This window comes from Rhincodon typus, chromosome 27 (assembly GCF_021869965.1).
Source record: "Rhincodon typus isolate 14 chromosome 27, sRhiTyp1.1, whole genome shotgun sequence".
NCBI classification, from domain to species: Eukaryota; Metazoa; Chordata; class Chondrichthyes; order Orectolobiformes; family Rhincodontidae; genus Rhincodon; species Rhincodon typus.
Genome location: NC_063358.1, coordinates 41,734,528 through 41,747,030, shown reverse-complemented (window position 1 = coordinate 41,747,030; position 12,503 = coordinate 41,734,528). Strand labels below are relative to the sequence as shown.

Below are 12,503 nucleotides of genomic sequence, written 5' to 3'. Positions count from 1 at the left end.
GCTTGGCCTGCTGTGTTCATCCAGCTCTACACTCTGTATTTTGTTCCTGATTTGCAGCATCTGCAGTTCTTTTGGTTTTTACTCTACATTGGTATTCATCCAAGAGAAGGATATGGAGGATAGTCAGATTCATTGGGTCTCTTGAAGAGTATTAAGGTAGATAATTCCCAGACCCCGACAGTATCTAGCCCAGGTTACTGAGAAAGGCAAGAGCGGAGATTGCTGGAGGCTTGACCAAGATCTTTGTATCCTCTGGAACACCAGTGGGATCCCCAATATCAGGACTGATTGCAGAAGCAGTAATGAGAAGGTAAGAATGGATAGCGCTCCCCACTATCCAACCCAAACTCTGGGTCCAATATGTAGATGACACCTTCGTGATTATCAAACGCACAATACTAGAAGAAACCCACCAACACATAAACAACATCCTCACCGGAATAAAATTTACAAAGGAAGAGAACAATAACTGACTACACTTCTTGGACATAATGATAGAATGCAAAAACAACAGGGAACTTCAGACCAGCGTATGTAGAAAAACCACACGTAGAGACGAGATACTCAATTACACCAGCAACCACCCCAACGTCCACAAATGGAGCTGCATAAGGACACTATTTAAATGACCCACAACACATTGCAGCAACCCGGAACTACACAAAGCAGAACAGGAGCATCTATATGGATTCTTCAAAAAGAATGGATACCCGAAAGGCACAATCATCGTTACCTCCAAGACAGACCACAACAGGAAGACACAACACGACCAGACTCACTAATCACCATCAAGGGCATTTCAGAGATGACCACAAGACTACTCAGACTCCTAAGTATCAGAGTAGCCCACAAACCAACAACCTCCCTACAACAGCTACTGACAAACATGAAGGATCCCATACCCAAACCAGTAATACTGGTGCATAATACTCAGGCCAAACTGGAAGAAAACTGACAATAGGGTGACACGAACACCAACTAGCCACTAAGAGACATGATCAATTCTCACTTGTCTCACTATACACGGACAAAGAGGGACACAAATTCAACTGGGACAACACATCGATAATCATGCAAGCCAAACAGAGACATGCCAGGGAATTCCTGAAGGTCTGGTATTCTAAGCAGAACTATCAACAAACATATTGAATTATACCCTGTGTATAAACCACTGAGAAACAGAACCGGAAGTAATACCAAACAGTCCAGCAAACCAAGGCATATAAATAACAAGCGGGACAGAACACTTACGCTTCACTGGAGGCGCACTGACGATGTTACCTAGCAGGGTGACGAAACGTTTACAACCAAACCCACCGGCCTAGCGAGCAAGTCTACAATCTCATCCGCAACCTGAGCTACAAATCTTCTCAAAAATCTTTGTATTCTCACCAGCCACTGGAGGACTGGCAAGTAGTTAATATTCCTCTGTTCAAGAAGGGAAAAGGGATAATCCAGGAAAACATAGACTGGTGAGTCTCACATTGGTGTTTGGAAAGCTATTGGTGAGAATTCTTAGGGATTTATGTGCATTTGGGAAAATATGGCCTAATTATTGTCAGTCAGCATGGCTATGTGTGGGACAGGTCGTGTCTTACTAACTTGATTGAATTTTTTGACGAGATGACAAAGGTGATAGATGTGGGTAGAACAGTAGATGGTGTCTTCATGGATTTTAGTAAGGCTTTCGACAAGGTCCCTCATGGTAGGCTCATAGGTGAGGGGGAGGTGATAGCCTAGTGGTATTATTGCTAGACTATTAATCCAGAGACCCAGATAATATTCTGGGGATCTAGGTTCAAATCCTGCCATGACAGATGGTGGAATTTGAATTCAATAAAATATCTGGAATTAAGAATCTAATGATGACCACGAATCCGTTGTTGATTGTCAGAAAAACCAATCTGGTTCATTAATGCCCTTCAGGAAAGGAAACTGCTATCCTTACCTGGTCTGACCTACATGTGACTCCAGGTCCACAACAATGAGGCTGACTCTCAAATGCTCTCTGGGAAATTAGAGATGGGCAATGAATGCTACCTAGCCAGCGACGCCCTCATCCCATTAATGAATAAAGAATCCAGAAGATTAAGATGAATGCAATCCACGGTGACTTGGCCACATGGATTCAGAATTGGCTTGACCATAGAAAGCAGGGGTAGTGGTGGAAGGGTGTTTTTCAGGCTGGAAGTCCATGACTAGTGGTGTTCCACATGGATCTGTACTGAGATCTTTGCTGTTTGTGATATATGTAAATAACTAGATGAAAATGTAGATGGGTGGGTTAGTAAGTTTGCAGATGATACAAAGATCAGTGGAGTTGTGGATAGTGTGGAATGTTGTTAGGTCAGTTGCTGATATGGCCAGAGAAATGGCAGATGGAGTTTAATCTGGATAAGTGTGAGGTGCTGTACTTTGGGAGATCACATGTTCAGGCAAAGCATACAGTTAATGGCAGGACCCTGAACACTATTGATGTACAGAGGGATCATGGAGTTCAAGTCGTCAGCTCCCTGAAAGTGGCCACACAACTAGATAGAGTGGTAAAGAAGGCATATGGCATGCTTGCCTTTATTAATCAGTGAATTGTGTACAAGAGTCAGGATGTTATGTTGCAGCTTTATAAGACTTTTGTCAGGCCACACTTAGAGCATTGCATTCAATTCTGGTCGCCACATTACAGGAAGTATGTGGAGGCTTTGGACAGGGTGCAGAAGAGGTTTACCAGGATGCTGCCTGGACAAGTGGGTATGAGCGATAGGAGAGGCTAGAAAAACTTGGGTTCTTTTCTCTGAAGCGGTGGAGACTGAGCAGAGACTTCATAGGAGATGCATTAATAGGGTTGATGGTAAGAATCTTTATCCCAGAGTTGAAATGTCTAACAATAGGAGGTATGCATTTAAGGTGAGAGGGGGAAAGTTCAAAGGAGAAGTGAGGGGCAAGTATTTTTTACAGAGAGTGGTAGGAATCTGGAACGCAGTGCCAGGGGTGGTGGTGAAGGCAGATATGATTGTGCAGCACCTCACACTTACCCAGATTAAACTCCGTCTGCCATTTCTCTGGCCATATCAGCAACTGATCTAACAACATTCCACACTATCCATAACTCCATTGATCTTTGTATCATCTGCAAACTTAGCAACCCACTCATTTACATTTTCATGTTAGGGGTGTTTAAGGGATATTTAGATAAGCATATGAATATGCGAGGAATGGAGGGATATGGACCAAGAGCACCAGAAGGGATTAATTTAAATTGGCGTCATGTTCGGCACAAAATCGCGAGCCATAGAGTCCTGTGCTGTACTTTTCTATGTTCTATATCCACAGATGTCTTCATTTCTGAATCGTCTTCAATTGTATCCTTGGTTTTATATTGTCCCTCTTCGATCTTCTTCCCAAAATGTACCCTGCTTTTGAACAATGGTGTAAGATTTGCAATTCTCCTGCTCTTTGGTACCACTCGTACTTCTAAGGGAGGATTGGAAAGTATGGTCAGTAACTCCACAGTTTCCACTCTTACTTCCTTTCATCATCCCTGGATGTATCCAATTCAGTCTTGATAACTTGTCAACTCTAAGCAGAGTCAGGCTTTTGAATCTATTTAATCAATTAATACCCCTGCTTTCATTATAATTTGGCAGCACCTTCTTCCCTGGTAATGACAGATGCAAAGTCTTGTTTAGCTCCTCAGTTATATGCCCTACCTCTGTGTTGATCCCCTTTTTGGCCCTTAATTAGACCTACTCTCTCTCTAATTGTGTTTTTGCTGTGTAGAAGCCCAAGAAAGGACTCTTAGATTATTTTCCATTTTGATGCCAATTTCCTGTTATATTCTTTCATTGCCTCTCTCAGTCCTTTTTCTATTTCCCCTCTGGACTGTCTATATTTAGCCTAATTTTGACTTGTATTATCAACCTGATAACTGCCTTATGCCCTTGCTGGGTATTTCTTAGGGAAACACCAGCATGACCCTGTACAAAACACTTTCTACCTGCGAGGTTAAGACCATAAAACAGAGGTGAAGAATAATCTGATAATCCTCAACTCTACTTTCTTGCCTTCTCCCCATAACCGTTTATTCCATTACTAACTAAAAATCTGCTATCTCAGTCTTGAATATACTTAATGACAGTCTCAACAGCCCTGTGCGGTAAAGAATTCCACAAATTCACAACCCTCTGAGAGAAGAAATTCCTCCTTATCTCTGTCTTAAATGTGTGACCCTTTACTCTGAGATTATGCCGTCTGGTCTGAGACTCTCTCATAAATGCTAAATATTTTTCCACATCTGCCCTGTCAAGCCCCATAAGAATCTTGTATATTTCAATAAGGCCACCTTCCATTCTTCTAAAGTCCAATGAGTACAGGCCTAACCTAGTCATAAGATGGTCCCTCCATACCCAGTGTCAATTTAGTGAATCCTAGTGAAGGATAATGCCTGTTAGAAGTACAGCTAAAATTGTGGATCATGGCATCTTGGAGCTAGAGGGTTGCCCAAAGGAGGGGTTGAGTTGGATAAAGAGTAACATGGTAATGGAGAGGATTCAATAGCTAATGGGAAAATAGCAGGCCTTGTTGGCAAGGTTAAGGATCTCATATGTTCTTTTCACCTATCCAATGAAGAGCAAGGTAAATCTGAAAAGGATTTTGGAAAGGAAGGAGAATGATCCAGTCAATGTGATCCATGTAGGGTCCAACAACAGAGGAGCAGTAGGCAAATGGTCCTGTCCAGAAAGTGTCAGAAACTGGGGCCTACACTAAAAATCAAGATCTCAGGTATTATAAATGCTGGAATATTACCTGACCCATATACAAATTAGTGTCAGGATAAGAAGATTAGAGAAGTGAATGCATGGCTGAAGGAATGGTATGGCAGAGAAGCATTCCTTGTCAGTTAACACAAGCACCAGTACAGGGGCAGGAAGGAGCTATACCATTACAATGGGCTCCACTCAAACTAGGCTGGGAACAGAGTCTGTAGAAATGAATAAATAGGATGATCACAAAGACTTTAAACAAGTGGAAAAGATAACAGGATAAAATCAAAAAAAGTGATGACAGTAGTCTATGTGTCTGTGAGTGTGCTTTAGACATCACAGGTAAAAGAAGAACTAAAGGCTGCAAAGTAATTAAACCATGAGAGAGAAAGAAGAAAAATGTAACAAATACATTCATACAGAAGCACAGATTCAGGTACTTGTGCATTCCAATCACAAATTCATGCTTGGGGGCAATGGAGACCAACCGTTATGCAGGCATGGTTGAAAGATGATCAGGAAAGATTGGAAAAATAGTAGACAGGGTAAACAACCGAAGTGATTAAGTATGAAATCACTTAAAGGAAAAAGAGGATATGATTAAAGGTAAGAAGGCAATGGGAAGTTTGCGGGAAGAATTGAGAAGTGGAAATAGTAGTGGGAGTGTGCTAGAACTTGTGAATGATAGATTGTATAAATGCAGAGATTAGGTAAGTATGTATTGAAGGCAGACTCATTTCAATGGGTGATTTTAACTCTGCATAGATTGGAACAGACCAGTTATCAAATGTCAGAAAGATATTGAATTTGCAGAATCTATCCAGGATAGTTCTCTGCAATAAAATGCCCTGAGCCAACAAAGAGGGGATTCTATATCTGAGTTAACATTGAGCAATAAGCCTGTAACAGCCTTATATTGTGGGAACATTTAAATAATAGTGATCATAACATCATCAAGATCAACATAGAGTTTGAATGGAGAAACATTAAACAGCCATCAGGTTCTAGGTTTGGATAAAGCAGACTTCAATGTGAGTAGGCAGAAACTGTCCATATTGAACTTGGGAAATTTGTTCATGGATTAGAAAAACACAGTTGAAATGAGAATGGAAAGTGATACAGGCTAGTTAATATTCCTAATGGGTAGGAGTTCCAAATGCAAAAAAAAGGCATCTGTCGGTGACCAACGAGATAACAGACAACTTAAAATTTAAAAAAAGATAAAATTGCACATGAAATGCTGATGAACGGAGAAAATATGTGCTGTTCAAAAAAGGGAAAGGATTCTGCCGACAGAATACGAGCAGCTTGGGGTTAAATTAAAGAAACAGAACCAAAATAGTAATAATCTCCAGATTACTAGCTGAACCACAAGATAACTGGCACACGGTCAACAAGATTAAAGAGGTGAAAACATGGCTCAAAGATTGTTGTGGGAAGAGCCGGTTTGAATTCATGGGACTTAGCACCACTACTGGGGAAAAAGGGAGCTGTTTCAATGGGATGGGCTCCATCTGAATCATACTGCGACTGGAGGCCTAGAGAATTGCATAATTAGTTCTATGGATAGGGCTTTAAACTAAATATTGGGGTGGGAGGGTTTCAGTTGATTGGAAACTTATGGAAAAATTTAAAGGAGGGGACAGGCTCAGCAGAGGTTATTAAAGTTTCCATGACAAATAATAAGACAGAGAGTATGGAAAGTCTCAGGAATCAAATTGGAGACACTGCAGGTAAGGGGGCAACTATGAGAAGCCGGGAGACAGCGCAGGACTGAGGGCGTTGTACTTAAAAGCACAGAGTATACAGAACAAGGTTTGTAATGCCGTTTGAAATTGGCTGGTATAATGGTGTGGGTATCATGGCTGCAAGGGGATCAAGGCTGGGAACTAAATATCCAAGGGTACATGTCCTATTAAAAGGACAGGCAGATGGGCAGAGGTTGCCTTGCTAATAGGAAATAAAATTAAAGTGATAGCACAAAGTGATATAGAGTCGGAAGGTGTAGAATCTGTGTGGGTAGTGTTGAGGAAAAAGACCCGCATGGGAGTTATGTACAGGCCTCCAGCAGTTGTCAGGATGTGGGCAGAAAATAAATCAGAAGATAAAAAAAGGTATGCAAAAAGGCACTATTACTATAATCATGAGGAACTTCAATATGCAGGTAGAGTGGAAAAATCAGGTTAGTCGTGAATCCAAAAAGAAATTTGTGGAATATTTATGAGATTTTTTGGAGCAGCTTGTGGTAAAGACCACTTGGGAACATGCAATTCTGGATTTGTTGATGTGTAATGGGGCAGACGTGATGAAGGAACTTAAGCTGAAGGAATCCCTGAGGTGCAGTGATCATATTATGACAGAATTCGCCCTGCACTTTGAGAGGGTGATATTGGAATCCGATGAAACGGTATTACAATGGAGTAAAGGTAACTACAAAAACAGGAGGGAGGAGCTGGACAGAGTTGATTGGAGGAGGAACCTAGCAGGGAAGACGGAGGAGAAACAATGGCAGGAGTTTCAGGGGGTTATTCGGGAGGCACAACAGAAATTCATCCCAAGGAGAAAGAAAGCATCAGAGGAGGATGAGGCAACCATGGCTGACAAAGGAAGTCAGGGACAGTATAAAGCAAAATAAAAACCATACAATGTAGTGAAGATTAGTTTGAAGTCAGAGGTTTGGGAAGCTTTTGAAGACCAGCAACTAAAAACAATCAGGGGAGAGAAGATGAAATTTGAGGGTAAGCTAGCTAATAATACAAAAGATTGCAAGAAGATAAGAGAGATGCATGAGTGGACATTGGACTGCTGGAGAGGTTGGAGAGGTGCTAATGGGAAACAAAGAAATGGTAGAGGAACTGAACTGATATTTCACATCAGTCTTCATGGTCAAAGGCACCAATAACATAGCAGCATTTCAAGAGAGTCAGGGACAGAGACGAGTGTCGTGGCCATCACTAAGGAGAAGATGCTGGGGAAGCTCAAAGGTCTGAAGATAGATAAATGACATGGACCAGATGGACTACACCCCATATTTCTGAAGGAGATAGCTCAGAAGATTGTAGAGGCGTTGGTGGTGATCTTTCAGGAATCAATGGAGTCAGGAAAGTTCACAAAGGACTGGAAAATAGCTAATTCAACTATTTAGGAAGGGAGGGAGGCAAAAGATGGGAAATTATAGGCCAGTTAGCCTGACTTGGGTTAATGGTAAGATCTTAGAGTCTGTTATTAGGGATAAGATTGCAGCGTACTTGAAGTGCGTGGTGAAATGGAACAGATTCAGCATGATTTCATCAAGGGGAGGTCATGCCTGACAAATTTGTTAGAATTCTTTGAGGATGTGATGGTCAAGGTAGATAAGGGAGAACCAGTGGATGTGACCTGTTTGGATTTCCAGAAGGCCTTTGACAAAATGCCTCACAGGAGTCTGCAACATAAGATAAGAGCTCATGGTGTTATGGGCAAAGTTCAGGCATGGATGGAGGATTGGCTGTGTGGCAGAAGGCAGACAGCGGGGATAAAAGGGTGGCAGCTGGTGACAAGTGAAGTTAGGCAGGGATCATTGCTGGGACACAATTACTCATGTTATGTATTAATAATCTGGGCGAGGGAATTGAGTGCATTGTTGCTAAGTTTGTAGATTATGCAAAAGTAAGTGGAGGTACAGGTATTGAGGAAGAAGCGGGGAGGCTGCAGAAAGACTTGGGAAGGCTAGAAGAGTGGGCAAAGTAGTGACAGAGGGAATACAATGTGGCAAAGAATGAGGTTACACATTTTGGTAGGAAGAATAGAGGCGTAGACTATATCCTAAATGGGAAAATCTGAAGCACAAACGGACCTGGGAGTCCCAATTCAGGATTCTCTCAAGGTTAGCATGCAGATTCAATTGGCAGTTAGGTAGGCAAATGCAATGTCAGCATTCATTTCGAAAGGGCTAGAAAAGAAGAGCAAAAATGTACCTCTGAGGCTGTATAAGGCTCTGGCCAAACCACAGTTGGAATATTGTAAGCAGTTTTGGGTCTCATATCTAAGAACAATGTGATGGCGTTAAAGGTGTCCAAAGGAGGCTTACAGGAATTATCCCAGGGATGAAGAGCCTGTCATATGAGAAGCAGCTGACTCCGGATCTGTACTCGTTAGTTAGAAGGATGAAGGGAGTCCTGATCGAAACGTACAAAATACTGAAAGGCCTGGATTGAGTGGATGCAGAAAAGATGTTTCCAATAGGGTAGGGGAGTCCAAAACTAGAGGGTATAGGTTTAAAATGAGAGGGGAAAGATTTAAAAGGGACGTAAGGGGCAACTTTTTTCACATAGAGGGTGGTGCATGTTTGGAATGAGCTGCCAGAGGAGGAGGCTGGTACAGTTACAACATTTAAAAGGCATCTGGATAGGTACACGAATAGGAAGGGTTTAGAGGGATATGGAGCAAATGCTGGAAAATGGGACTAGATTAATTTAGGATGTCTGTTCAGAGTTGAACTAAAGGGTTTGTTTCCATGCTTTACAACTCTATGACTCTAATAGGAGATATTAGGACCTGAGGGCACAGCCTCTGAGTGAAGGGAGAACCTGTATGAATTGAGGTGAAGAGGAATTTTTTCAGCCAAAGGGTGGTTAATCTGTCAAACTGATTACTGGAGAGGGTTGTGGTGGCCAAGTCATCGAGTGTATTTAAGGTCAAGATCGATAGGTTCTCAATTAGTAAGGGGATCAAGGGTTACAGGAAGAAGACAGGAGAACTGGGTTGAGAAATATAGCAGCCATGATCAATGGTACAGCAGACTCAATAGGCTAAATGGCCTAATTCTACCCCTATATTTTAAGGTCTCTTGTAGCCACTGTATTTATATGGCTGATCCACTCCAGTTTCTGGTCAATGATAACCCCAAGATGTTAATAGTAATGTTTTGCAATTATCCACATTATTACTTCATTATGCACTAAGTTTCCTATATCAAACTTCAAAATAAATCTAAAAACAATGGAGGTCAAAGAGACTAGGGGGCTTGGGGCAATGTGGCAGGGAGATCCCAGTGTGATAGATCATTAAAATCACCAAAAGTGCTAATTGAACACGGGTGAAGAGGACTAGAATATAAGGGTCAGAATTCATATCCTGGTTAAACTTCACTTTGGAGTACAGTGAGCAGTTCTCTGCACAGCACCTTAGCTATAAGGATATAGAGTGTAAGTGGGAGGTGGGGGCGTGTGGATTTTACAGAGTTATCCCTTAGCTTCAATGGCTCAATTACAAGGTGAGATGACGCAAACTTGGGTTCAATCCCCTGGAATTTAAAAGCTTAAGGGCTGTTAAGGGTTAAGTACTCCAAATATTGTGGAAAACAGATCGAGAGAAACTATGTCCTCTGGTTGGCGTGTCCACAGAGTACAGTCTAAACATTAGAGAGTGGCACGTCTTAGGGTGACAGAAATTAGAAAGTTTCTTCCAGAAACTAAGGATAGCTCAATGGTACCTTTTAAATCTGAGAATGATTGTTTTTTGTGATCAAAATATATTAATGACTTTGGACTAAGGTAACAAGTCATCTATTTCTCTCTAAATAGCATGATGGGCTTATGGAGCCTCCTGTTGTTTTCTACATTCCTGTAGCGCTCTGTAGGCAGGGAGAAAGACCAAGTCATAGACCACAGGACAGATGGCTTCTTTTGTGCCTTTAGACAGACATGGTGACATTCTAATGCTAATCAACAGGGATGACTAAAAGTAAAGATGGCCACTATAGTGATGACCATGCTACAGTGTAGATTAGCAACAGGATCTCTCCTCTGGAATGTGATTTACATTGAATACCTTTTATGCCCAAACAAGTGAAATGATGTGTGCCAAAATAACATCCAGTGAACCTGCCCCAGGATTAAACATCAGAGTGTTCTCAGCTTGTTCTCAGTGTAATTCAATCTCAATGCTCTTGTCAAAGTGAATTCAAAACCAGGCTACCCATGGGATTCCAGAAAAACTAAAGTATCGATACAGTAAAGGAACTGTCCACAGCAACTGAGTAAAACTGTCATGTAATACTCACATTCTGTCCAGGTTCCCTTTGGATGCAGGACTTACACTGTGAGAGAAATACACAGACAAGTCACTGATGTTAACAAATTAACTGCTCAGACCATTGATAGACTAAATCTTAGCTTCACATACCAGCATTCCCCTCTTTGAAAGCAAGGGGAAGGCGATAGCCTAGTGATACTATCACGGGACCCAGGTAATGTTCTAGGCACCCACATTCATATCTTCAGAGATAGTAGAAACTGCAGATGCTGGAGAATCTGAGATAACAAGGTGTACAGCTGGCCAAGCAGCATCAGAGGAGCAGGAAAGCTGACGTTTCGGGCCTAGACCCTTCTTCAGAAATGATCTCTTCTTTCTGAAGAAGGTTCTAGGCCCGAAACATCAGCCTTCCTGCTCCTCTGATGCTGCTTGGCCTGCTGTGTTCATCCAGCTCTACACCACATTCATTTCTTGTCAGGGTAGAATTTGAATTCAATAAAAAAATCCAGAATTAAGAGATTCATGATGACCATGAAAATGTTATCAATTGTCAAGGAAATACCCATCTGGTTCAGTAATGTCATTTAGGAAGGGAGCTGCTGTCCTTTCCTAGTCTGGACTACATGTGACTCCAGACGCACAGCAATGAGGTTGATTCTTAATATCCCTCTGGGCAATTAGGGATGGGCAATACATGCTGGCCTAGACAGTGATGCTCACATCCTGTGAACGTATTTTTAAAAAAGGCACAATATCAATTCCAGGTGTACTTCCATGGAAACCTGACCTGGAAGCTATTCCTCATCGTCCAGACTCTACAGTCAGCGTCAGTCCCCAGTGACCAGTATCAGTAACCACATTGTGTAGGATGCAGGGAACTTAACAAAGATAATAAAGCCACACAATTCCACTGTTTTGAACAAACTAAAATAAACTGTACTACATGATGTTAGAACAATAATAAAATCCATAATACATGTATGATTTATATTCTAACAAACTAATTAACAGCTAGTTCATACCAGATATAGACTGTGATTGAACACCACACAGCATACACCAAATAGCAAATCTGATCAAGACAAGGGAAACAGAGTGCAAGCATAAGAATTTGATGAGTAAAGGAGTGAATCTTAAGGGCTAATCTCTTTTATAAATCTAGTATTTCTTGCTTGCAACTAGAATTGAATTAAAATTTACTGTTTTAAGTTTTGAAAATTTTCTTGGTTTGTGCAAGATTAAATAAAACCTGGTGGAGAGGAGATGAGACTAGTCAATTAAATAGCTGGTCTAATCCAGTTCTGGAACTGCCAGAAAGTTCACTCATCCAAATCTCAAAGGTAGAAATAAGTGACACTAGACTGCAGTGGGCATTGAGTGCAGCTGGAACGGCAGGAAATCCCCAGTGATGGGTGAGTAAGGGAATTCTGTGAGAAAGGCAGGGAGCTTCTCCTTTTTCCAACTTTGTTAGGCTCAGGAAAGCACCCAAAAGGTGACAGAGAGCCAGCAGGAAGTCAGCTCTATGCTCTGAGGGCCGGGCAAGAGTCTGATTGGTGAGTAATTGGTAAGTTATTACACTTATTCGAATGTAATGAATACTTTTTAAGGTTTCAGGACGGCAGGGCAGTTGGCCAAGTGGAATGCCCATTCTGTGGTATGTGAGAAATGTCACCTGTTTCAAAAGTTTGAGCTCCAGGTTTCTGAACTTGAGAAGCATCTGGAGTCACT

The 12,503-nt window shown here is 41.6% G+C and overlaps 1 protein-coding gene across 1 annotated transcript in view; it reads right to left on the bottom strand.

Moving 5' to 3' along the window:
• LOC109913044 (collagen alpha-1(XVI) chain-like) overlaps positions 1-12,503 on the bottom strand; it is a 137,453-nt gene that overhangs the window by 90,127 nt on the left and 34,823 nt on the right. The window contains exon 7 of the mRNA XM_048612964.1: positions 10,804-10,839. Coding sequence (XP_048468921.1) covers positions 10,804-10,839 — 36 coding nt within the window. The remainder of the gene's footprint in view (positions 1-10,803; positions 10,840-12,503) is intronic.